Raw genomic sequence first — 26,574 nt, forward strand, 5'->3', positions numbered from 1 at the left:
GATATGAAGATAAAGTAGGAATAATAAAATTGAAATAAAGTCTAAAGTCGTTTTTTTTTTCTTTTGCTATATTTGTTAATTTAGAAAACGCACCCATTGCAATATTTGTAAATCTAAATATTTTTTCATTCGCATGCAACTGCCTTTAAATTTGAAAGATATGTGTAGTATTGTTGATCCAATTAAACTAAAGGAATTCTATAAGGAAATTTAAAAGAGATTAACATTAAACAACAATTTAATTGAAGTGGTACCACACTATTGAAACAGTCAGCCTTCAAATATGAAAGAAGCTTTGTTATGATTCTCCCATGTAGAACTTGCAATCATTATACTACTTCTTTAATAAAAATAGACCTATAAAGTGAATTCTTAGGTCAACAAAGGTATTACTTTAATTAATTTGTCAAACTTAGCCAAGTACAATGAAGGACAACTTGACAAAAATAATATTGACCTAATGCATACAAAGTGTAATGATGTATTGATTAATATATCAATTTTTGTTTTAAACGTCGGTTGACATTTTATAAACGATGATAAATGGATTATATGATGCTTTCGAAAAAACGTGTTGTTAATTTTGTTGATTGACATAAGATCATACAAACATAAGCAATTTTTTTTTTTTTTTACTTAATTCTGCATCAAGTATATTTAGCAAATTATTTGCATAGACTTCCATCCCTTTGTCAGGCATCATTATTGATTGTTTATGTTAGATTGGAACATCAATTTGTAAACAATGATAGTCATCTTCAAAGAAAGTTTTTTTTGAATCTTTTGGAAAAGAAAATGAAATATTCTCGTAATTTCTGTAAAATATGAATACACACAATATGTGGAACTAAATTGTGGAAAGCAAAATATATGGATCAACAAGACATAATTTATAATGGAAGGCCATGGTTTGAGCACATTGACGATCGTCGTTTGGCCATCTCTTTATTGTATGAGTATTTTTTTTTCTTTTACCTGCAAGGAATTTATAAGATTGAGTGAATACCAATATAATCTTTACAATATCTTTTAAATAATATATTGGAAGCAAAACATGATATCTTAATTGTGTTTTGAGAGACATTTCTAACTATGAAAGGCTTACCTTCGAGTAATAGTATAATGCATATTGATCTAGTAGTGGTAAGGAGGTGGTGGAGGTGAAGAATAAATGTAGCCTTTCTTGGGGGGTGGAGGGGACTTGTATTCGTAATTCTTCATGGGGGGTGGAGGAGACTTATACTCGTAGTCCTTCTTAGGTGGGGTAGGAGACTTGTACACGTAGTCTTTCTTGGGAGGTGGAGGAGACTTGTACTCGTAGTCCTTCTTAGGTGGTGGAGGAGACTTATATTCATACTCCTTCTTGGGAGGTGGTGGAGATTTGTACTTGTGGTCCTTCTTAGGAGGTGGTGGAGACTTATGCTCATAGTCCTTCTTTGGTGGTGATGGAGACTTGTACTCGTAATCTTTCTTGGGAGGTGGTGGAGACTTGTGCTCATATTCCTTCTTTGGTGGTGGGGGAGATTTGTACTCGTAGTCCTTCTTGGGTGGGGGTGGGGACTTGTACTCGTAGTCCTTCTTGGGTGGGGGTGGGGACTTGTACTCGTAGTCCTTCTTGGGTGGGGGTGGGGACTTGTACTCGTAGTCCTTCTTGGGTGGTAGTGGGGACTTGTACTCGTAGTCCTTCTTTGGGGGTGGTGGAGACTTGTACTCGTAGTCTTTTTTTGGAGGAGGTGGTGATTTGTAAACTTGTGGTGGAGGAGAGTGATAAATTGGTGGAGGAGAGTAATAAATTGGAGGTGGTGGTGATTTATACTCATACTTTTTTGGCGGGGGAGGCGAATAGTAAATTGGAGGGGGTGGAGATTGATAAACAGGTGGCGGTGGAGAATGGTAAACTGGAGGTGGTGGAGAGTGGTAAACAGGTGGCGGAGGAGAATGGTAAACTGGAGGTGGTGGAGAGTGGTAAACAGGTGGTGGAGGAGAATAGTAAACTGGAGGTGGTGGAGGAGAATGATAGATCGGAGGTGGTGGTGATTTATACTCATACTTCACTTTTGGTGGTGGAGGAGAGTAATAGACAGGAGGAGGAGGTGATTTGTATACATAATAAGGAGGTGGAGGAGAAGAATAAACATACTCAGCCGCAAATACAGATGGCAAACTTAGAGTCGCCACCAAAATTGTTGCCACAAGATAGGCCATGAAAGACCTAGATTTCCTCATATTTCTTCCTCAATGGGATTTTGGTTGTGCCTTCAAGCCAACGCCTTACCTCCCTTTATATAGCTTCCATATGTACTTCTTTAATTGACCAAATACTATTAATGGTCAAAAAATTAAAAATTATATTAATTTTTTACACCTAACCTTCGTGGAAAAGAGCGAAATGTTGACAAATGAGTTATGGAATTTATACTATTCAAATTTGGATTGGATTAAAAAAATATAAATTTATAACCATAATATATATTTGGTTTGAAAAGTTTCTCCTGCATTATCTTTGAACGAGTTGTATATGGTATTATATTCATTTTAAAGAACAAGAGTGTAAAAGAAAAAAGTTTTAAACTTTGTAAAATTAACTACAATTTTTTTTTCTAAAGCTAGCTGTCTATCAAATACGGATCATGTATGAGTTATTCAAATTTTATAATATTTAAAATATTCAAAATGCCAATTTCTTGATAATGAATAACATAACTTTGTAGAAATTTGAACGAATAGAGACTTTTGGTTTTGTTTTCATATAGGTTTCAAAAAAGACTAGTTATCCAATAAGATAAAATAGTGCTTGATATTCTTAAGAAACAAACTTATATTTAAAAAACATATAATTTGCATATAAGAAAAAAATGTTAAAGTTTACCCTTTCAAATTTTGGAAGCTAGAGTGTTTTTAATATTACATCCTTGATCCAACAAGACTAGTTATCCAATGCATTATTTGAAGAACTTATCTATTTTTGTTGTGTTTACGATTGTGTTGGCTTTTTGTCTGGACTGTTTTCATCATGTGGCAAGAAAAGACTTTGATCCATATTTGTTTTATTGCCAAAAAAAGAGCTGCAATTTCTTTGTGTGCCCCTCCTTAGTTAGGGTTGCCGTTTGTCATCATTCCATTAAAATATATAATGTTGTGTTTAAAAAGGTTTTTGAGGGAAAGGAAGTTTGTTTATTATATGATTGGGTAGTAGTCTCATTATATTAAGTTTTTGCTATTTAGACTAAGTTGTTTTCTTAAAAACTCATAGATCTGCATAAGTTTAACCTTCAAAATGCTTTTGTATTCTCTTATTGGAGATTTTGTAGTTTGTCTCGATTTGAAGTTGAAGTTGTAGTTGAAGAGAAAGATATTTTCACACTTAGTTAGAGAGAGTAGAAGTTATTTGTTCAAAGTAAACTTATTTACAAGACAAGGAAAGACCAACACTATAGTTGATAGGGGAATCTTCATACTTAGGAGGAACCTAGGTTATAGTACACTAGAGATAGGTTGTGTCGGAGTTTCTGTAGAAATTATTCAATAGATACCCATTGTTTTTCACATCAATTGCTTAGCTTTCCTTAAGGCATACTCCCTCCTAAACATAAATCATATTGTATCGGATTGGATTACCAATCTGAATGTCTCTTTATATCTCTTTGTTTGTTCATTTCGTAAGTAGAATGACTTTTTTCTCTCGAAAACTATAGATAACAAAAGAAAGTATTTTAAAAATATTCTTTGATCGATGATTTCTATTGAATGAGATTCCTTATTAGAGGTACTAATATAAAGAATCTTTGAGTGATCTCATGAGAGAAAAATATAACAAAATAAGCAATTACACTAAAATCAAGAAAATAAATCAAATGATAAGAATAGAATATAACATCTTTTTCATTGTCAATTCCAAATTACGACTAGAATCAAATTTATAAATAATTTGTTTGTTTATGTTATTGGAAAAAAAATGCAATGTTTAGTTGTTTTCAAATAAGAATTATAAAAAAGAAATATATCAATCTAAACACCAAACTTAAACATTTATTCAAAGCATTTGAAAGGTGATTAGAGCATATATTTAAGCAATTATACAACTTGTTAGAGTCCAAAATCATACCACCTTATGGCACGTGATCTATATTGGAGCACGTGATGGTGATTACTTTGAATTTCGAAGAAACGTATGAACATCGAACTCATGTGTTTTACTTATTTTTCTTGCGGTTGTTGTAATTTTAACTAACCTTATCATGTGTTTTCTTTTTCCTTTTTTCAAGCTGCTTTTTGCCTCATTTTTTTAATTTAATTTTGGATACGATTACAAATATAACAAATTAGATTCGAAAATATTAGCACATATAGTCACATCGTAAAAATATTTGTAAATATAGCAAAATTTATAAGAGTTTGTCACTAATAGACCATATTGTAAATGATGATATTGATCTATCACTGATAAAATCATAAGAGTCTAATGAAGATAGAAGTCTCTCGACAATAGAAATCGTCTTTCTACAGATGATAGACTTTGCTATATTTACAATTTTTTTAAATTGTTGTTGTACACTTGATTATTATCCCTAAAATTGTTACCATTGTAATTATCCTATTTCTTTTTTCTTTAATAAATTAATATTTATTGAAGAGCAATTTTATTTATGGATTGTTTTCAAATGTTGTAAAATAAACCAAAATATTTATAAATGTAGCAAAATATCATCGATAGATATCAATAGAAATTTTTGAATGACTATGATAGACTAGACAAATACTGTTGATTGTCTATAAAGAATTGTTATATATATTTATTTTAGTTCTATTCATTTAAAACAATTTCTTTGGTTTTTTTTTTAAAAAATAAGGACGAGATAATTGGTGTGGATAAAAACAAATTGTGCCTAATTTAATGGCGACTTAAATTATGTATTATCAAGATTTGATTTTTCTTCTCATATTGTAAAAAAAAAAGAAAAAAATTTACTTTTTCTAAATAAGGGAGATGATAATTTCGATTCTGTTTAATTATGTGAATTTTTTACTTTTTGTTTTATTTTTGTATTTTTTTTAACAAAATTTTATATGAGTATTTATTTTTCTTTTTTTTTATGCTTCTCGAAGTTTAAGTTTTTTTTACTTCTCACAATTGACTTTAATATTTCTATTTAATTTTGATGGTTTAGTTGAACGAACTCTAAAAGATTTTTTAGAATTATCTTTTATCCCCTTGAATGATTCACTTTTTTCTCATTTATATATACCAATCAAAGTGACATCGTATATAAAACTATAAGCTATAAGAGATCAAATTATAAATACTGAATTTAAAAAGATTTAAACTATATGAATCTAAGTAAACTATGTTGAATTATAACAATTAAATTCTTCATTTAACATTTTCAAATAAAAAATTACAAATTTATAGCAATGCTTTAAAACAATAGGTTAGTGGTATATTTTCAATTGAATATCTTATTGAAATAATAGTAATAAGTCATTTGTTTAAAGTCAGAGTATTTGATTTAAACTTTTGAACTCAATTGTTTTCAAGTACTCATGTTTATTGTTTTATGTTAATATTTATTAATTAATTTAGAATAAATATAAAGTAAGATTATAAATTTAATTCTCACTTTTATTTTCTATTGAGTAGTTAACATATATTAGGTGGTGTATAAAAGTATGGAGCATTTTTAAATAGGGGAATTGTAAAAAAAAAAATGGAAATTTTGACAAAATATTTATAACATACAGCAAAATTTCAAATTTCTATTAATAATAGATATTTATTGACATACATATGCTTCTATCAATCATATTGATAGACAATGATTGAAGTCTATCAATATCTAGTATTGATAGAATCCAAAATTTTGTTATATATTGTAAATATTTTATTTTATTGTACTATATCTAAAATTTCCCTTTTTAAATATAGGAAACTTTCATAAATATAACAAACTACTAAAATATTTATGGTCCGTGTAATAAAGTCCATAAAGTTAGTCATTTTTTAATTATTCCACGTTTGTCATTTCATCTTTCTTCTCCTCTCTGTGATTTTTTATCATCTTTCTCCTTTACTCTTCCTTTTTTAGTTGCGATTTCTTTCCATCTTTCTTCTTTTTCTCTTCTTTTTTTACGTCGTTTAGATTTGGGTAACAAAATCTGATTTGTTTTCTATCGTCTTTCTTGTTTTTCTCCTTTTTTTTCACTGTGTGCATGTCTTTCTTCTTCTTTCTTCTTTTTCCCTTTTTCTCGTTCGCTGCGTGCATCATCTTTCTTCTTCTCTTTTTTTACATTGTTTATATTAGGGTAACCAAATCTAAAACATAGTGTATAAAGAATCTTGAAAAAAAAATCGTTTAGCCATTTAGATTAGGGTAACCAAATCTAAAAGATTGTGTATAAATAATCTTGAAAAAAATCGTTTAGCCATATCTAAACGATCGTATACCAAATTTTGAAAAAAAAAAATCGTTTATATTTGGGGTACTCTAAACAATCATGTAACCAAATCTAAACGATCGTATAACCCAATTAATTAAACAAACGTATAATCAAATTAAACGATAGAATTGAAAAAGAAAATTTAAATGATCGTGTACCAAACAATAGCCAAATCTAAACAATAGTGTACCAAATATATTACGTGCGTTACCAAATATATTACGTTCATTGTTGACAGAACATTTTTGATATTTTTCATGGCGAGCATGTGGGCTTTTTTTGTTTTTAGAATTATTCTATATAGTATAAATATTTTTCCGCTTTGTTATATTTTTTAAAATACCCCTTGAAATATTGTAAAATGAAGAGAAACTTTCGTAAATGTAACAAAATACCAAACAATTTACGACTTTTATAACAAAGCTCATAAAATTAGTCATTTTTTAAATATTTCAGGTTTGCCCTTCCATCTTTCTTCTCTTCCTCGCGATGAAATCGTCTTCCTCTTGCGATTTCTTTCATCTTCCTCCTGCGATTTCTTTCATCGTCTTTCTTCTTTCCTCTTCTTCTTTTTTTCTGCGATTTCTTTCCATCATATTTCTTATTTTTCAATTCTTTATTTACATCCTTTAATCTGTCTTCCTTATTTTCCTCTTCTTTTTTCGATTTATTTCCATTGTGTTTCTACTTTTCCTCTTCTTTTTTCGTTGTGATTTCTTTCCATCGTCTTTTTTATTTTTCTCTTTTTTTACGTCATTTATATTTGGTTAACCAAATCTAAATGACTATACAAAAAAATAGCAAAATCTAAAAGATCGTGTATAAAGAATCTTGAAAAAAAATCATTAAGATTGAAGTAGCCAAATGTAAACTATCATGTAAAAAAGTACACAATCGTGTAAAAAAAATAAAAGATTGTGTATACAGAATCTTGAAACAAAATCATTTAGATTAGAGTCGCCAAATGTAAACGATCGTGTATAAAAAATAAATCATCATTTAAAGAATTCTAAACAATCGTGTACCAAAAGAATTAAAAAAATCGTGTACCAAATTTTGACAAAAAAAATCATTTAGATTTGGATCGCCAAATCTAAACGATTGTGTAACAAAATTAAATGATGGAATTGAAAAAATAAATTGTAGTCATATCTAAACGATCGCTTATCAAATAATAACCAAATCTGAACGATCACAAATATATTATACGCACGTTGTTCACGGCGTGGTTGACGAGGCATTTTTGGTATTTTACACTGTGGGCCTCTAGGCTTTTCCCCTTTTCGGAATTGTTCTATAAATTGTCAATATTTTACCATTTTTTTATATTTTTTAAAAGACCCTAAAATGAATATTTATATTATATCAATGGTCATTAGTATCTATTATCAATAGAATTTAATTAAAATTGGGTTTTTTTCAAAAATATAACAAAGCAGCAAAAAATATTTACATTGTATAAAACAATTTCGAAAATGAAAAAAATCCATAGACTCAAAATGAAAATACCAAAAATGCCCTCGTCAACACGCAATTAATTTGGCACTCACGCTCGTAATATATTTGGTACACGATCTTTGAGATTTGGCTACACAATCGTTTAGATTTAGCTATTCTTTGCTAGACGATCGTTTAGATTTTGCTACCCAAATCTAAATGATCTTGTTTTGAGCTCCAACAAATTTTTTCCAACGATATTTTTTTCAAGATCTTTTATATGTGGTACACAATCTTACACCAAATATTACAAGATTTATTGATTGAAAAAGAAGCTCATTATTTCAGAAAAAATATAAAAGAATAACGACAAAAGAAGAAGAGAAGAAAAACGGTGAAAGGAAAAAAAAATTGCAGAAGAAGAAGAGAAAAAAGACAATGGAAAGGAAAAAAAATGCATAAGAGAGAAAAGAAAGATGATGAAAATGAAGGGCAAACCTGAAATATTAAAAGAAATTGACAGTTTTATGGACTTTTTGATTTTGTTACACGGATCATAAATATTTTTTCAGTTTGTTATATGTATGAAAATTAACCCTTTAAAATTGTGTTATATTTTATAAATACTAGTAAACGACGCGTACAATGCACGTGAAAATCACATACAAAAAAATTATAATGTAAACTTAACTTTATAAAATTAGAACTGTCATTTCAATATTTTCATACTTGTACTCTTTTTATATTCACATCATAATGAGTGAAAAATGAATAATAAATTCAAAAATATCATAATATATTATCTCAAAATTAAGAAAGTGTAACTTCTATCTTCTTCAATGTGAAAATGGCCATAAACATTAAAACTGTGTGAATGGAAAAATTGTCACTAAAATAAGACAAAAGGAAGGTTATAATGAAAGGGTAAAATGGGGTTAAAAATTTTCTCCACTCTCATCTTTTTATATATAGTATAGATTTATTTAGGGAAACTTATGTAAATGTAACAAAACACCAAACTATTTACGGCCCATATAACAACCCATAAAGTTAGCCATTTTTTAAATATTCTAGGTTTTCCCTTCCATCTTTCTTTTCTTCCTCGCGATTGATCTTCTGTTATTTCTTTCATCGTCTTCCTCCTACGATTTCATCTTTCTTCTTTCCTTTTTTTTCTGCAATTTCTTTCCATCATCTTAGTTATTTTTTAATTCTTTATTTACGTTATTTAATCTTTCCAACGTTTTTCTTCTTTTCCTCTTCTTTTTTTTTCGCTTTTCCATCGTCTTTCTATTTTTCCTCTTCTTTTTTCACTGCGATTTCTTTCTATCGTCTTTCTTCTTTTTCTTTTTTTACGTCGTGTGCAAAAAATAGCAAAATCTAAAAGATCGTGTATAAAGAATCTTGAAAAGAAATCATTAAGATTCGAGTAGGCAAATGTAAACTATCGTGCAAAAGAGTAAACGTGTAAAAAAAATAAAATAAATAAAAGATCGTATATAAAGAATCTTGAAAAAAATCATTTAGATTAGAGTAGCAAAATGTAAACGATCATGTAAAAAATGATTCTGTATAAAGAATCTTGAAAAAAGCATTAAGATTGAAGTAGCCAAAGGTAAACGATCGTCTTAAAAAAAGTAAACGATCGTGTAAAAAAATCGATCGTAAACAATCGTGTAAAAAATATAATCGATCGTGTAAATAAAAGTAAATGATCGTGTAAAAATATCTAACGATCGAGTACCAAAAGAATTAAAAAAATCGTGTACCAAATTTTGAAAAAAAAAATCTTTTAGATTTGGGGCCAAATCTAAATGATCGTGTAACCAAATTAAACGATCGTGTAACAAAATTAAACGATGGAATTGAAAAGATAAATCGTAACCATATCTAAACGATCGCGTATAAATTGTAGTCATATCTAAACGATTGTGTATAAATTGTAATACACTTAATCACTTGCTAAACTTCATTGATACATATTATTAGTTTGAAACACTTGATATGTTGTTGATACACTTGCGAAGCTGTTGATACACTCAATCAACTAAATACACCTGATGCACTAAGCATTATACACTTTATGTATTGTCGATACAGTTGTTATGGTATGTTTGCAATCTTAAGAACATGTTGAACATCATTATCGCCTATAGTCCACAAATTAACACTGAAAGTTCAATACATGACTCAACCTGAATTTCAGTATGAATCAAGTTCACAAAAGAATCAAATGATGATATCACTCTATCAACCAAAACACAATTTGTTTTGTAATCCACGTAGTAATGTTGCTCATCCCATTGACCAATCTGAAAAACAATTACTGCCAATTTAACCATAACTACAATGAACAACAACAATTTTGGAAAAATAAAAAACACGTAGGAAGTATATCAGTCAATTAATACATATAATATAAGTATATCATACCACTGATATAAAAAACTGATACAAATTAAAAAAAAAAAAACAGAACCGAACATAACTAAATAAAACCAAACTGATCTACGAAGCTCCTTTCGATAAAAGATGTTAGGAACAAATAAAAGAGATGAGGAAGAACAAATTGTAAACCTAATTTTAATAAACAATATATGACCAATTCACAGAAATAATATTAGGGCTTCAAAAAAGGGAAAGAAATACATACATAATTCTTGTTTTCTCTGAAGAAAAAATGAGAAGAATAGAAGAAGAAGACGAGGAGAAGATGATAAAAAAACCGACGAAGAGGGAGAAATCTAAAAGAACGAAACTGAAGAGAGAAGAGAAGGACGGTGGAGAAGAGGCAGAAGAAGACGAGGAGAAGAGAAGTAGGTGAATAGGAGAAATCGTGAAAAAGAACGACGGAGAAAAGAAGAAAACGAAGAATGAAGGAGAACAATAAAAAAAGAAACGAAAGAGGAAGAGAAAACAGCAGAGAAGAGCAATTTTGGAATAATGAAAAAATAAAATAAGAAATATCAACCAAAATTAACTAGTTGCTATATTTGCAAAATTGAAAAAGTTAGTGCTAATATTGTTAAATTAGATTTTGCTTGTGCCACCCAATACAATTTCCCTATTTAATAATAGATTAATGACTTTCTAAAACTTTTTTACATCTCAATAAAAAAAAGATAGAAATTTTAAGTATTACATTTATTAGACATGTTTTCAAAATTGACATTTCAAACACTTTAAATAGATATAGAACTAAATAAACATAAATCTCAAAAGTGAAATTCCTAGGTATATACTTTCAAAATTGACAATAGAAGGAGGTATTAATTTCTATAAAAGAAAAAAGAAAAAAAATCAAAAGATGCTAGCTTTTTTATGATCTAAAATATTTAAAGGTTGAAATTAAAAGCATGGAAAGCCACGAACACTTTGAACCCTTTATTTATTTATTTATTTAGTGATCATATTATTCATTGTGCATGTGTTGAAAAATAGAGATGGGAAGAGGAAAATGAGGGCATTATTGAGTTGGGGTTTGGCGAAGAGTGGTTGGCATGTCTCCCATACGAATAATATCTACCTTTTTTTTTTTAATTAATAAAATAATTTTCTTCAAAATTAGGTGTAGACAAATTAAAGAGGTCATTGGAATTCCACGTAGGGGTTTGTGCATGTATTTGTTTTGACTTTTGACTGTATATTTCATATTTAATTTCTTCAATAATAAAATACTTTTTTGTATATTATTTTTCTTTGACGCCCTTATTTTGTGATCAATTATTTAATGAATGTGGTTTGGTGTAGGAGACAAATAATACTCAACTTTTTCTTCTATGTAAACCCATCCAATCCATTATCATTACAATATTTCTTTTTAATAAAAAAAACATGGAAGAAAAATCAAAATTAAGTTAGGATAGATGGATATAGAGTCGTTATTATGATTTATATAAAATCTTGGAAAAAATGTTGTCCAAACGATAATTTCAAATAGAGATTTAGGTCAACACAAGTGATTTAACAAGATCATATAGTCAATACAATTAAGTAGGTAATATTTCGTCAAAAAAAATTAAAAAAATTAAAAAAACTGAGTAGGTAATATAATGAGACTTTAATTTATCACAATATATCATATTGTTGTGAAAATGGGACACTACCGGAATATAGAAATCAAAAAAATATAATATATAAAATAAATAAATGATGAAGATGAAAAACAGTAAAGTATAATCAAGGACCCTTCAGTTACGACTGCAGTTAATAATGTTAGTAATCACTAGTGAGACAATAGAAGAGAATAACACATGAGACTTTGATAACCCAGTTCGGCCAATATTGCCTACATCTGAAGAGCTGCTCACAGCTCAGATGAGTCATTTTATTAATAGTCACCATAAACATCAAAACATCAATATAGCTTATGTATACTTCTCAATACTATAACTATATGACATGGGTATTAACATCAGACTCCAGGCTCCCCCTGGAATAAAGAAGACTCTTGTCAACAACGTCTGATGGTCAGGCTCCCCCTGAACGTATGCGTGACTCTATTATTAATCAAACAAACCACAGATTCATTATGTATATTACTCATTCGCAGAACTCTACTTTAGGTAGTCATGATGTTTCAGAAGACATTACTCAAGCTACCTTTCGTTGCGGGCACTTCAATGATAAATCAGAAGTTCCTTCTTAGTATCAGCAACATGACTTTTCTCACTGTTTCTGCGCACCTTTTCGCGATCTTCAAAACTCACATATATACATATATATCCAGATATGTATAAAACTTGTATCTTTAATAAAATCCCTAAAGAATAGGAGCTTATTATATTCTTGGAGATAATTAGAGAGATCCCCTAAATATAGGAGAATCAAATATTCATTGGCTATCTTCTCTTTTAAATATATATTCTCTTTTAATTTAAAAGATATTCTTTTAGACAAATAACACTTCAACAGAAGAAATAAGAAAAATAGGAAAATTAAAATTTCTTTACTTTCTCCCTTTTCATGGAATTCTCTCTAATAATGATCATACTTTATATAAACTCACCAAATGTCACTATTTATAGTCCATTTGACAAGCATGAAGTGGGTTGCATGGCCACTAAGGGTAAATCTTTTATAGACACATGCCATGAGTGTTGGATAATTGATGGAAAAACATATGGCTATAGCCACTAAGCACACTAATGCAAGCATCTATATTTTTATATTAGTATTTATAATACTCCCTTTAGATGCCCATTACATATATGAAATATGCCTCGTCAAAACCTTACTAGAAAAAAACCCAATGGAAAAAAATCTCCGTGAAGGAAAGAAAGTACATATTTCATATATACTTGTAAATATAAAATTTTCTCTCCCTCATGGTAACATCACCTGAGATCTCTAAGTCACCGCATTTCAATGTTATGCACCAATTTTTCAGAGGTTGCAGTAGGTAGTGTTTATTTTGTAAATAAGTATGTTAGGTTCCTTTGAACAAATTTGTTGTATTGTGATGTCGCCATTTTCTTCAAGATCATAAGTATAGAAAAGCTTTGCTGAGAGGTACTTTGTTTTATCACCTTTAATATAACTTCCTTTCAATTGAGTTATACATGTCATGTTATCTTCGTATAATGTTATTGGAGGGAGTTTACTAGAAATTAACAAACCACATGATTCCCGAATATGTTGAGTCATCGATCTTAACCATATATATTCTAAGCTTGTCTCGTGAATTGCAAGAATTTCAGCATGATTTGAGGAGCTAGTTGTTATGGTCTGCTTTACTGATTGCCAAGATATAGCAATTTGTCTACATATGAATAGATATTCTATCTGAGATCTAGCTTTGTGTGGATCAGATAAATATCCAGAATCTGCAAAACAAACTAGGTTAAAATTTGATTTATTTGAATAAAATAATCTCATATCAATTGTCCCTCGAAGATAACGAAGTATATGTTATTTAATTCCATTCCAATCCCTTTTTGTTGGAGAGGAACTGTATCTAGTTAATAAATTTACTGAAAATGCAATACTTGGTCTTGTATTATTAGCAAGATACATAAGTGCACCAATTGCACTAAGATATGATACTTTTGGACCAAGGAGTTTTTCATTATCATCTCGAGGTCGAAAAATGTCTTTCTTCACATCTAGTGAACAAACTTGCATTTGAATGTTCAATGAATGTGTTTTATCCATATAAAATCATTTGAAAACTTTTTTTTTTGTATAAGTTGATTGTTGAACAAATATCCCATCTGCTAGATACTCAATTTGTAAATCAAGGCAAAATTTTGTTCTTTCGAAATCTTTCATCTCGAATTCTTTCTTAAGATACTCTATTATCCTTGAATGCTCTTCGAGAGTTCCAATTATATTTATGTAACGCCCCAGTAGATTAGAGTTCCATTGTTCACCTCAAGAGTATTTTATTTTTTAAAGTGGTTATGAAATGAGATTTATTTTGACTTACACTTAATTAAGGTTAAAATTTTCCTTGGCTTGGTATTTAATTGTTGAGGTTTAAGAGTGAAATAAATTAATTAATTGTGAAGCAACAAATTAATTAATGCCTTGGAAAGGGTCAATGGTGGCTTTAATGAAGAGAGCGAGAGGAGAGTTGCCATTGGACTAAAGTAGAAAAGAAATTAATAATAAAAGAAGAAAAGAAAGTAAATTGGTGTGGGTGTTAATTTATTTTTTATTTCTTTATTCTTTTATTCTTTAAAAAGGGGGCATTGGGAGGCGTGAAACTCATCACCTTCCCAAGAAAAACCCTAGCCCCACTTTGCTCCCACCATAGCCGTCGCCACTCTCCGCCGCCGCCGCACGCCGCCGCACGCCGCCGCACGCCACCGCCGCCAGCTGCGAAAATAACCCTCGGAGCCGGCCGTAGTAGAGCCGAACCTCCATCCCAGCCGCGCCGCGTCTGCAAGCCGAATCCGGAGCCGCTCCTCATCCGCGCAGCCGAGCGCCGTATCCGCAGCCAGCCACGCCGCGCCGCGTAGATCCGACGCAGCGCAGCCGGGACTCGTCGAGACAGCCGAAGCCAGCCAGCCGCGCCGCTCCGATCGAAGCCGAAGGGAGCCGCTTCGATCCGCGCACAGCCGTCTCCCGCAGCCGCCACTCGAAGCCGATCCGCCGCGCGTGCCTCCAGCCGTCGAAGCCGAACCCACGTTTCGGCCGACGCCCGAACCCGAAACCGATCCGCGCCCGCTCGCCCGAAACCGACCCGCGCCCGCTCGCCCGAAACCGAACCCGCTCCACGCTCGCGCACGCCCGCTCCGAGTCGCAAGCCGAGCCCGCGCGCGCCCATCCCACGCCACGAGCCGCGCCGGTCTGCACCACAAGCCGCGCCGCGCCGCCTGCACTGCAAGCCGAGCCGCGCCTCCTTGCTGACGCGAGCCGAGCCGCACGCGCAAGATCCTTGCGCCAAGCCGAGCCGAGCCGATCTCTGTCTCCTTCCAGCCGAGCCGCCAAGCCTAATTTGGCTCCTTCCACCTAATTTTTGGTAATTAAATCAATTATTTTGGCATTATCCAGTAAGATTCAATATTTTGGGCACTAGTTAATTTAATTTGGAATTAAATTGGATCATTTTTCTTAAGGGACGTCTTGGACCAAGTAACTGCTGCAGCGGGGGATTTCTTCAGTAGGGGCTTGAGCACTGCAATCTCCTTCTAGGGTAAGTCATTTCGAATGAGTTTTGAACCGTTAATCGTGGGCGACCTAATTACGAATTTTGGCATATTAAACAGTTAGGACCTCGTCGCTTGGAAAGCGTACTGCCTCGCGGTTAGGACTCGTCAAGTAAATCTCCAGGTAAGAGATTCTACTACTAGCTCCACGCTTAGAAATATGAGATGATGTATACTCCAATTTTGCATGTTGGGGATTGGACGGTACGATGCCTGAAATCAATGTTAGTATGATGTAAATGACGGTATGGCTATACTATAGCCTGTTATGTGTGGCGAGAGCCGTTATAGTTATACGACGAATGTCGAGACGGAGAGGGCAGAGATGATTTATATGATATGTTATATGCTGATGCCATGTGTATGTATACTGCACTTAGGGTACCTGTTAGCTCGATCTGTTAGAGTCGTACCTGCATGGGTGTCCTTCGGGATCACCACCTATTGAGGACTGTGTGGTCCGACGGGACGCCAGTCTAGCATGGATATAGATATGACTCGAGTGACTCGACGGGGTCCTCGCATCCCGACTGTCCTAGGTGTCCCTCGGGGCACCGAAGACCAGAGTTACGTTCCTACGGGAGCGCATGATTGCACGTGTTCGGGAACGTGCCAGAGATTGGGTACCAGTTATCAGGACTCTAACAGGAAGTTAACAGGCACCTAGTGGGACTAGTAGTGGGTCCCTTACTGAGTATTTTTATACTCACTCTCTTCGTTTTATGTTTTCAGGTAGAGGACGGGGCAAGGGCAAGGGCAAGCTGGCGAGCGACCCGAAGTGAGACCGTGGAGGGCCATAGGGACTACCGCTTCCGCTTATTCTTATTTCAGATTTTCGCGTTTGAAATTGAGTACTTTACATCACTTACCATCTTTTATGTAGATAGGGCCCGAGTAGGATTTCAGATTGCTTTTACGTTTCTGCATGACTACCTTGTTTGAATTTTATAAATAAAATTTCTTAAACCGTATGCGTTTTGAAATTTTTTTCAAGACTTAAACCACTTGTTCTATATTGGTAATGACTTCGATTCAGTATAAGGAGTCGGGTCGTTACAGTTGGTATCAGAGCACAGTGTTTTAGGTTCTGTAGACTGACCTACGATGTAAGTCATTTTTTTTGTTTTGGTTTTACTTCACCCTATGGCTATACGGTCCTTCGGCACTCGCCAGGTATGTCTAAAGCCTTGCTAATGTTAAGATTACAATTTTGCCTGAATAGTCTAAGACCTAGATATAGGGTGTTAAGTTCTCGTGGTGAAAAGTTTGTTGGTGAATTTTAGGGAGAATGCCGCCACGTAGGGGTGCACGCCGAGGAGGTGGTAGGGGAGGCAGAGGAGCCGGTCGTGGCCAGCCGGAGGCGCCACCTGTTGCACCGGCAGTCGACCCAAACGCACCGGTCACCCAGGCGGATCTCGCCGCGATGGAGCAGCGTTATCAGGACATGCTGCAAGCTGCTTTGGCGCCCTTCCTTGCCGCCCAGCAGAACCAGGCCGCCCCTGCTCAGGCCCAGGCCGCCCCTGTTCCGGCTCAGGCCGTCGCTCCTCCAGCCCCTGAGGAAGCTCAACCAGTACCAGTTCAACTGTCGGCCGAGGCGAAGCACTTACGGGATTTCAGGAAGTATAATCCCAAGACCTTTGACGGATCCATGGACAACCCCACAAAGGCCCAAATGTGGTTGACGTCCATAGAGACTATTTTCCGGTACATGAAGTGCCCAGAAGACCAGAAGGTGCAGTGTGCAGTCTTCTTCTTGGAGGACAGGGGCACCGCCTGGTGGGAGACCGCTGAGAGAATGCTGGGGGGCGATGTCAGCAAAATAACTTGGGAGCAGTTCAAGGAGAACTTCTATGCTAAGTTCTTCTCTGCAAATGTGAAGCACGCCAAGCTGCAAGAGTTCCTAAACTTGGAGCAAGGCGACATGACGGTGGAGCAGTACGACGCCGAGTTCGATATGCTGTCCCGCTTTGCTCCCGATATGGTAAGGGATGAGGCTGCCAGGACGGAGAAATTCGTTAGAGGACTCAGGCTAGACCTTCAGGGCATTGTCAGAGCCCTCCGCCCAGCCACGCATGCTGATGCACTACGTATAGCACTGGATTTGAGCCTGCCTGAGAGAGCCGATCCGTCTAAGGCCGCCGGCAGAGGGTCAGCCTTGGGACAGAAGAGAAAGGTGGAGACGCAGCCTGACGTAGCACCGCAGCGAACACTGAGGTCAGGAGGTGTCTTCCAGAGACACCGACGGGAGCTTGCAGCAGCCGGGAGGACTCTGAGAGAGCTACCCGCTTGTACTACCTGCGGGAGAGTCCACGGAGGTCGTTGCTTAGCTGGAAGTGGAGTCTGCTTCAGATGTAGACAGCCGGGGCACACTGCTGATGTGTGTCCTCGGAAACCCTTTGAGACAACACCGCCCCAGCCTTCTGCGTCCCAGCAGGGGAGAGTTTTCGCCACCACCCGGCAGGAGGCCGAGCGAGCTGGCACAGTGGTGACAGGTACGCTCCCAATTTTGGGGCATTATGCTTTTGTGCTATTTGACTCTGGGTCATCCCACTCGTTTATATCCTCCGTTTTCGTTCAGCATGTGGGTTTGGAGGTAGAGCCTTTGGGTAGTGTTTTATCGGTTTCTACTCCATCTGGGGAGGTCCTGTTGTCCAAAGAACAAATAAAGGCATGTCGGGTAGAGATAGCGAATCGTATGTTAGACGTGACCTTACTAGTGTTAGACATGCAGGACTTTGACGTGATACTAGGCATGGATTGGCTGTCAGCCAACCATGCAAATATAGACTGTTTTGGCAAGGAGGTTGTCTTTAACCCTCCCTCCGAGGCTAGCTTCAAATTCAGGGGGGCAGGCATGGTATGTATACCCAAGGTCATCTCGGCCATGAAGGCTAGTAAACTACTCAGCCAGGGAACTTGGGGCATCTTGGCAAGCGTAGTGGATGTGAGAGAGCCAGAAGTTTCCCTATCTTCCGAACCAGTGGTAAGGGAGTACCCCGACGTTTTCCCAGACGAACTTCCAGGACTTCCGCCTCCCAGAGAAGTAGACTTCGCCATCGAGTTAGAGCCGGGCACTGCCCCTATCTCGAGGGCCCCTTACAGAATGGCTCCAGCCGAGCTAAAGGAGTTGAAGGTCCAGTTACAGGAGTTGCTGGAAAAAGGCTTCATCCGGCCCAGTGTGTCGCCTTGGGGAGCCCCAGTATTGTTCGTGAAGAAGAAGGATGGGTCGATGCGCCTTTGTATTGACTACCGAGAGCTGAACAAGGTGACAGTCAAAAACCGCTACCCCTTGCCCAGGATTGACGACCTGTTCGATCAGTTGCAGGGAGCCACTGTCTTTTCCAAGATCGACCTGCGATCAGGCTATCACCAGTTGAGGATTAGGGACGGTGACATTCCCAAGACGGCCTTTCGATCGAGGTACGGACATTACGAATTCGTTGTGATGTCTTTCGGCTTGACTAACGCTCCTGCAGTATTCATGGATTTGATGAACAGGGTGTTTAAGGACTTTCTAGACTCGTTCGTCATAGTCTTCATTGACGACATCCTCATTTACTCAAAAACTGAGGCGGAGCACGAGAAGCACTTACACCAGGTTTTGGAGACCCTTCGAGCCAACAAGTTGTATGCCAAATTCTCCAAGTGTGAATTCTGGTTAAGGAAGGTGACGTTTCTTGGCCACGTGGTTTCCAGTGAGGGAGTTTCAGTAGATCCCGCAAAGATTGAAGCGGTGACCAACTGGACTCGACCGTCCACGGTTAGTGAAATTCGAAGTTTTCTGGGCTTGGCAGGTTACTACAGGAGGTTCGTGGAAGACTTCTCACGTATAGCCAGCCCGTTGACCCAGTTGACCAGAAAGGGAACCCCTTTTGTCTGGAGCCCAGCATGCGAGAGGAGCTTTCAGGAGCTCAAACAGAAGCTAGTGACTGCACCGGTCCTGACAGTGCCCGATGGTTCGGGAAACTTTGTAATTTATAGTGACGCCTCCAAGAAGGGACTGGGCTGTGTCCTGATGCAGCAAGGTAAGGTAGTTGCTTATGCCTCCCGCCAGTTGAAGATCCATGAGCAGAACTACCCTACCCATGACTTGGAGTTGGCAGCTGTAGTCTTTGCACTGAAGATATGGAGGCACTATCTGTACGGTGAGAAGATTCAGATTTACACCGACCATAAGAGCCTGAAGTACTTCTTCACTCAGAAGGAGTTGAACATGAGGCAGAGGAGGTGGCTCGAGTTGGTGAAAGACTACGACTGCGAGATCCTATACCACCCAGGCAAAGCAAATGTAGTGGCTGACGCGCTGAGTAGGAAAGTGGCACATTCAGCAGCGCTAATCACCAAGCAGACCCCCTTACTCAGAGATTTTGAGAGAGCCGAGATTGCAGTCTCAGTAGGTGAGGTTACCGCACAGTTGGCTCAGTTGACAGTTCAGCCAACCTTGAGGCAAAAGATCATTGCTGCTCAGCTGAATGATCCTTACTTGGCAGAGAAGCGTCGCGTGGTAGAGACAGAGGAAGGTGAAGACTTCTCCATATCCTCTGACGGTGGCCTTATGTTTGAGGGACGCCTGTGTGTGCCGGAAGACAGCGCAGTTAAGACGGAGCTTTTGACTGAGGCCCACAGTTCCCCGTTTACCATGCACCCTGGGAGTACGAAGATGTACCAGGACTTAAGGAGTGTCTATTGGTGGAGGGGCATGAAGAGGGATGTGGCAGACTTTGTCAGTAGATGCTTGGTGTGCCAACAGGTGAAGGCACCTAGGCAGCATCCAGCAGGGTTGTTGCAACCCTTGAGTGTGCCAGAGTGGAAGTGGGAGAGTGTGTCGATGGATTTTATTACGGGACTGCCCAAGACCCTGAGGGGCTACACGGTGATCTGGGTTGTGGTCGACAGACTCACGAAGTCGGCCCATTTCGTGCCAGGGAAATCCACTTACACTGCCAGTAAGTGGGGGCAGCTATATATGACAGAGATTGTGAGACTACATGGAGTACCCGTATCCATCATTTCAGACAGAGACGCCCGTTTCACATCGAAGTTCTGGAAAGGACTTCAACTTGCATTAGGTACGAGGTTGGACTTCAGCACGGCATTCCACCCTCAGACTGATGGTCAGACAGAGAGATTGAACCAGATTTTGGAGGACATGCTGCGAGCCTGCGTACTAGAGTTTTCAGGAAGTTGGGACTCCCATCTGCATCTAATGGAGTTTGCCTATAACAACAGCTACCAGGCTACCATCGGTATGGCACCGTTCGAGGCTCTGTATGGCAAGTGCTGTAGATCCCCTGTCTGCTGGGGCGAGGTTGGAGAGCAGAGGATGCTAGGCCCCGAGTTAGTGCAGACGACCAACGCAGCCATACAGAAGATCCGAGCTCGTATGCTGACAGCCCAGAGCAGACAGAAGAGTTACGCTGATGTACGACGTAAGGACCTCGAGTTTGAAGTGGGAGATATGGTCTTTCTGAAGGTTGCACCCATGAAGGGTGTTCTGAGGTTCGCGAAGAAGGGGAAGCTGAGTCCACGCTTCGTAGGGCCGTTCGAGATATTGGAGCGGATTGGCCCCGTGGCGTACCGCTTGGCGCTACCCCCATCTTTTGCTGCAGTGCACGACGTATTCCATATCTCCATGCTGAGGAAATATGTCGCAGACCCAACACATGTGGTGGACTTCGAACCACTGCAGATTAGCGAGAACTTGAGCTACGAGGAGCAGCCTGTCGAGGTCTTGGCAAGGGAGGTCAAGAAGCTTCGCAGTCGAGAAATTCCACTGGTCAAAATCCTTTGGCAGAACCATGGAGTGGAAGAGGCCACGTGGGAGAAAGAAGAGGATATGAGAGCCCAGTACCCCGAGCTGTTCGAGGATTAGAACTTTCGAGGACGAAAGTTTTTTTTTAGGAGGGAAGGTTGTAACGCCCCAGTAGATTAGAGTTCCATTGTTCACCTCAAGAGTATTTTATTTTTTAAAGTGGTTATGAAATGAGATTTATTTTGACTTACACTTAATTAAGGTTAAAATTTTCCTTGGCTTGGTATTTAATTGTTGAGGTTTAAGAGTGAAATAAATTAATTAATTGTGAAGCAACAAATTAATTAATGCCTTGGAAAGGGTCAATGGTGGCTTTAATGAAGAGAGAGAGAGGAGAGTTGCCATTGGACTAAAGTAGAAAAGAAATTAATAATAAAAGAAGAAAAGAAAGTAAATTGGTGTGGGTGTTAATTTATTTTTTATTTCTTTATTCTTTTATTCTTTAAAAAGGGGGCATTGGGAGGCGTGAAACTCATCACCTTCCCAAGAAAAACCCTAGCCCCACTTTGCTCCCACCATAGCCGCCGCCACTCTCCGCCGCCGCCGCACGCCGCCGCACGCCACCGCACGCCACCGCCGCCAGCTGCGAAAATAACCCTCGGAGCCGGCCGTAGTAGAGCCGAACCACCATCCCAGCCGCGCCGCGTCTGCAAGCCGAATCCGGAGCCGCTCCTCATCCGCGCAGCCGAGCGCCGTATCCGCAGCCAGCCACGCCGCGCCGCGTAGATCCGACGCAGCGCAGCCGGGACTCGTCGAGACAGCCGAAGCCAGCCAGCCGCGCCGCTCCGATCGAAGCCGAAGGGAGCCGCTTCGATCCGCGCACAGCCGTCTCCCGCAGCCGCCACTCGAAGCCGATCCGCCGCGCGTGCCTCCAGCCGTCGAAGCCGAACCCACGTTTCGGCCGACGCCCGAACCCGAAACCGATCCGCGCCCGCTCGCCCGAAACCGACCCGCGCCCGCTCGCCCGAAACCGAACCCGCTCCACGCTCGCGCACGCCCGCTCCGAGTCGCAAGCCGAGCCCGCGCGCGCCCATCCCACGCCACGAGCCGCGCCGGTCTGCACCACAAGCCGCGCCGCGCCGCCTGCACTGCAAGCCGAGCCGCGCCTCCTTGCTGACGCGAGCCGAGCCGCACGCGCAAGATCCTTGCGCCAAGCCGAGCCGAGCCGATCTCTGTCTCCTTCCAGCCGAGCCGCCAAGCCTAATTTGGCTCCTTCCACCTAATTTTTGGTAATTAAATCAATTATTTTGGCATTATCCAGTAAGATTCAATATTTTGGGCACTAGTTAATTTAATTTGGAATTAAATTGGATCATTTTTCTTAAGGGACGTCTTGGACCAAGTAACTGCTGCAGCGGGGGATTTCTTCAGTAGGGGCTTGAGCACTGCAATCTCCTTCTAGGGTAAGTCATTTCGAATGAGTTTTGAACCGTTAATCGTGGGCGACCTAATTACGAATTTTGGCATATTAAACAGTTAGGACCTCGTCGCTTGGAAAGCGTACTGCCTCGCGGTTAGGACTCGTCAAGTAAATCTCCAGGTAAGAGATTCTACTACTAGCTCCACGCTTAGAAATATGAGATGATGTATACTCCAATTTTGCATGTTGGGGATTGGACGGTACGATGCCTGAAATCAATGTTAGTATGATGTAAATGACGGTATGGCTATACTATAGCCTGTTATGTGTGGCGAGAGCCGTTATAGTTATACGACGAATGTCGAGACGGAGAGGGCAGAGATGATTTATATGATATGTTATATGCTGATGCCATGTGTATGTATACTGCACTTAGGGTACCTGTTAGCTCGATCTGTTAGAGTCGTACCTGCATGGGTGTCCTTCGGGATCACCACCTATTGAGGACTGTGTGGTCCGACGGGACGCCAGTCTAGCATGGATATAGATATGACTCGAGTGACTCGACGGGGTCCTCGCATCCCGACTGTCCTAGGTGTCCCTCGGGGCACCGAAGACCAGAGTTACGTTCCTACGGGAGCGCATGATTGCACGTGTTCGGGAACGTGCCAGAGATTGGGTACCAGTTATCAGGACTCTAACAGGAAGTTAACAGGCACCTAGTGGGACTAGTAGTGGGTCCCTTACTGAGTATTTTTATACTCACTCTCTTCGTTTTATGTTTTCAGGTAGAGGACGGGGCAAGGGCAAGGGCAAGCTGGCGAGCGACCCGAAGTGAGACCGTGGAGGGCCATAGGGACTACCGCTTCCGCTTATTCTTATTTCAGATTTTCGCGTTTGAAATTGAGTACTTTACATCACTTACCATCTTTTATGTAGATAGGGCCCGAGTAGGATTTCAGATTGCTTTTACGTTTCTGCATGACTACCTTGTTTGAATTTTATAAATAAAATTTCTTAAACCGTATGCGTTTTGAAATTTTTTTCAAGACTTAAACCACTTGTTCTATATTGGTAATGACTTCGATTCAGTATAAGGAGTCGGGTCGTTACAATTTAAATCAACAAAATATACAGTTATAATAGCAAATCCTGACTATGATTTTTTTATAAAAATGGAAAGACATATTGGATTATTTCGATATCCTTCGTTCAACAAATATTCACTCAGGCGACTGTACCACATTCGTCTTGATTGTTTCAATTTATATAATGATCTTTGTAACTTTTTATTGAACATAGTTGTCGAGAACTTGATTTATATATTTCAGGTACCTTAAATCCTTTTGGCACTTTCATGTAAATATCATTATCAAGAGATCCATATAAATATGTTGTGACTACATCTATAAGATGTATGTCTAGATTTTCATACGCAACCAAACTAATTAAAAATCTTAATGTGATTGATCCACCACCGGAGAATATGTCTCCTCATAATTAATAACAGGTCTTTGTGAAAGACCTCGTGCAACTAATCTTGCCTTATATTTTGAGATCTCATTATTTTCATTTCTTTTTCTCATAAGTATTTATTTATATCCTACAGGTTTGACACCTTCTGGTGTCTGGACTATTGGTCCAAAAACCTAACATTTGGAAAGTGAATTTAATTCTACCTCCATTGCTTCTTTCCACAAAACCAATCTTTTCTCTGTCGCAACATTCTTCAATAGATTTTGGTTTAGAATCCTCATTTTCAAATCAAGAGTAACATTATATGCAAAAATGTTGTCAACAACTACATTAGTTCGGTTTCATCTTTTTTCTGTCATGACATAGTGTATCGAGATCTCATTATTATCCTTAATTAATTTATCTTTTTTAACATTTTTGTCAGAAGCCAAATTTTGGGTTTTTTTTAGAACATCCACATTTTTAATCGAGTTATTGACTCGATTTCTTTTTCGAGTAATTTTATCTTTGGAACCAACTGGTTTACCACGGTTCTGGTGTGTTCCAGATTCATTAATGACAATATGTTGTGTTGGGATATCAATCTTTGATGGGAACTTTGCAGCTTTTATGTGTGATTTAGTTACTTTCTTTGCATCTACGAATACATCTGATAACTGATTTGCTATATTTTACAAATGAATTATTTTATGAACTTCAAGTTCACATTGGTCTGTATGAGGGTCTAAATGAGATAATAATGATATGTTCCATGTAATTTCTTTTTCCAACTTCTTAATTCATCCCCCTAATGTTGGAAAATTTGTCTCATTAAAATGACAATCAGCAAATCGTGCACTAAATACATCACCTGTCAAGGGCTCAAGATATTTAATAATTGATAGGGAATTAAATCCAACATATATTCCTAGCCTCCTTAGAGGACCCATCTTAGTACGTTGTGGTGGAGCAATTGGAAAGTATACTGCACATCCAAAAATTCTCAAATGAGAAATATTTTGCTCATGACTATATGTTAATTATAATGGCAAGTATACTTGTGATAAGTTGCTGGCCTAATATACATAAGTGACGCAACATGCAAAATAGCATGTCCTTGTACAGATGTACGAGTTTAGCTCTCATAAGCAAGTGTCTAGAAATTAATTACAAACATTTTATAAATGATTCTGCTAGACCATTTTGTGTATAAACATGAGCTACAGGATGTTCAACACTTATCCCAATAGACATACAATAATTATCAAATGTTTGGGATGTAAATTCACCAACATTATCAAGTCGAATACTCTTAATTGTATAATCAGGAAACTATGCTCTTAACTTAATTATTTGAGCAAATAATTTGGCAAATGCAAGATTTCAACTTGATAATAAGCACACATGCGACCATCTGCTGGATTCTTCTATTAAGACCATAAAATACTTAAATGGCCCACTTGGTGGTTTAATTGATCCACAAATATTACCATGAATTCGTTCAAAAGATGTAGGTGATTCGATTTCCACTTTAGCTTGTGGTGGTCGAATTATTAATTTCTCTTGAGAGCAAGCATCACTTGATAATTCATTATCACATGATAATTCATTAGGTTGAAGAATCTTCTGGTTCTTCAATTGATGTGCATGTGAATTTTCAATAATTCTTCTCATCATTATGGAGCATGGATGACTCAATCGATTGTGCCAAATTGCAAATATGTCTAGATTCATGAACTTCAAGTTCATTGTTGCATATGTTTCGATTACTCGTATATGAGTATAATATAATACAAAAGATAAAGCATACAACTTTTTTAATATTCATTTTTCATTTGAGACTGTAGATATAATATAAACATATTCTATCGCATTCTTTTTATCAGTCTCAATATGATAACCATATGTAACGTATATCTTTAAAACTCAATAGATTTCTTTTTTATTAACTAAAGAACACTGCATTATCAATTGTGAATTTTGTTCCTTTAGGAAAATTAATATTTGCTTTTCCAAACCTTTCAATCAGATTTGCAGAACCCGATGTTGTATTGACTTTTGCTTCTAGCATTGTCAATTTGAAAAAATATTTTTTACTTGTCAATATTGTGTGTGGTAGTTTTACTGTTTGCCAGACATGTAACTTCATTGTTCATTTTTAAGCATAAAAATATTATCTATACTTCTTCATTAAACAAAATAATTACAACCAGAAAATACTTATAGAATATATATAAAAATGAGAGATAAAAAAATATTAATTATTAATTCATAAATAAAGCACTTGCTATTTTACCAAATATGATAATCTCTTCAGGAGATTCAAAACTATACCACATCCAAATTTGTCGTACTTTATGGGACAAATATATTATCAGTTTGATATGTAAAATCTACTTCCATATTTTTTTCTTTTTCTTGTG

At 37.3% G+C, this 26,574-nt stretch overlaps 1 protein-coding gene and 2 long non-coding RNA genes across 5 annotated transcripts; 2 read left to right on the plus strand and 1 right to left on the minus strand.

The window, feature by feature from the left end:
* Positions 1-781: 781 nt before the first annotated feature.
* On the minus strand, positions 782-2,261 carry LOC103500448 (extensin-3). 3 transcript variants are annotated; one of them, XM_051080950.1, is made up of 3 exons: positions 2,001-2,261; positions 1,106-1,925; positions 782-975 (listed from the first exon to the last, which is right to left on the minus strand). In XM_051080950.1, the coding sequence occupies exons 1-2, from the start codon at positions 2,224-2,226 to the stop codon at positions 1,135-1,137; spliced, it is 1,017 nt and encodes a 338-aa protein (XP_050936907.1). In that variant the 5' UTR covers positions 2,227-2,261; the 3' UTR covers positions 782-975; positions 1,106-1,134. The 3 variants fall into 3 exon arrangements, with proteins under 3 accessions (XP_050936907.1, XP_050936869.1, XP_050936774.1); XM_051080912.1 differs by having other exon boundaries at positions 1,106-1,697; positions 1,734-2,261; XM_051080817.1 differs by having other exon boundaries at positions 1,106-2,261.
* Positions 2,262-14,758: 12,497 nt separating this feature from the next.
* Positions 14,759-16,474, plus strand: LOC127148118 (uncharacterized). The gene is made up of 3 exons (XR_007818782.1): positions 14,759-15,337; positions 15,435-15,511; positions 15,585-16,474. It is a non-coding gene; the product is annotated as an uncharacterized LOC127148118 (long non-coding RNA).
* Positions 16,475-21,866: 5,392 nt separating this feature from the next.
* LOC127148122 (uncharacterized) lies at positions 21,867-23,708 on the plus strand. Its single transcript, XR_007818795.1, has 3 exons — positions 21,867-22,565; positions 22,663-22,739; positions 22,813-23,708. It is a non-coding gene; the product is annotated as an uncharacterized LOC127148122 (long non-coding RNA).
* The last annotated feature ends 2,866 nt before the right edge of the window (positions 23,709-26,574 follow it).

This window comes from Cucumis melo, chromosome 1 (assembly GCF_025177605.1).
Source record: "Cucumis melo cultivar AY chromosome 1, USDA_Cmelo_AY_1.0, whole genome shotgun sequence".
Lineage (NCBI taxonomy): Eukaryota > Viridiplantae > Streptophyta > Magnoliopsida > Cucurbitales > Cucurbitaceae > Cucumis > Cucumis melo.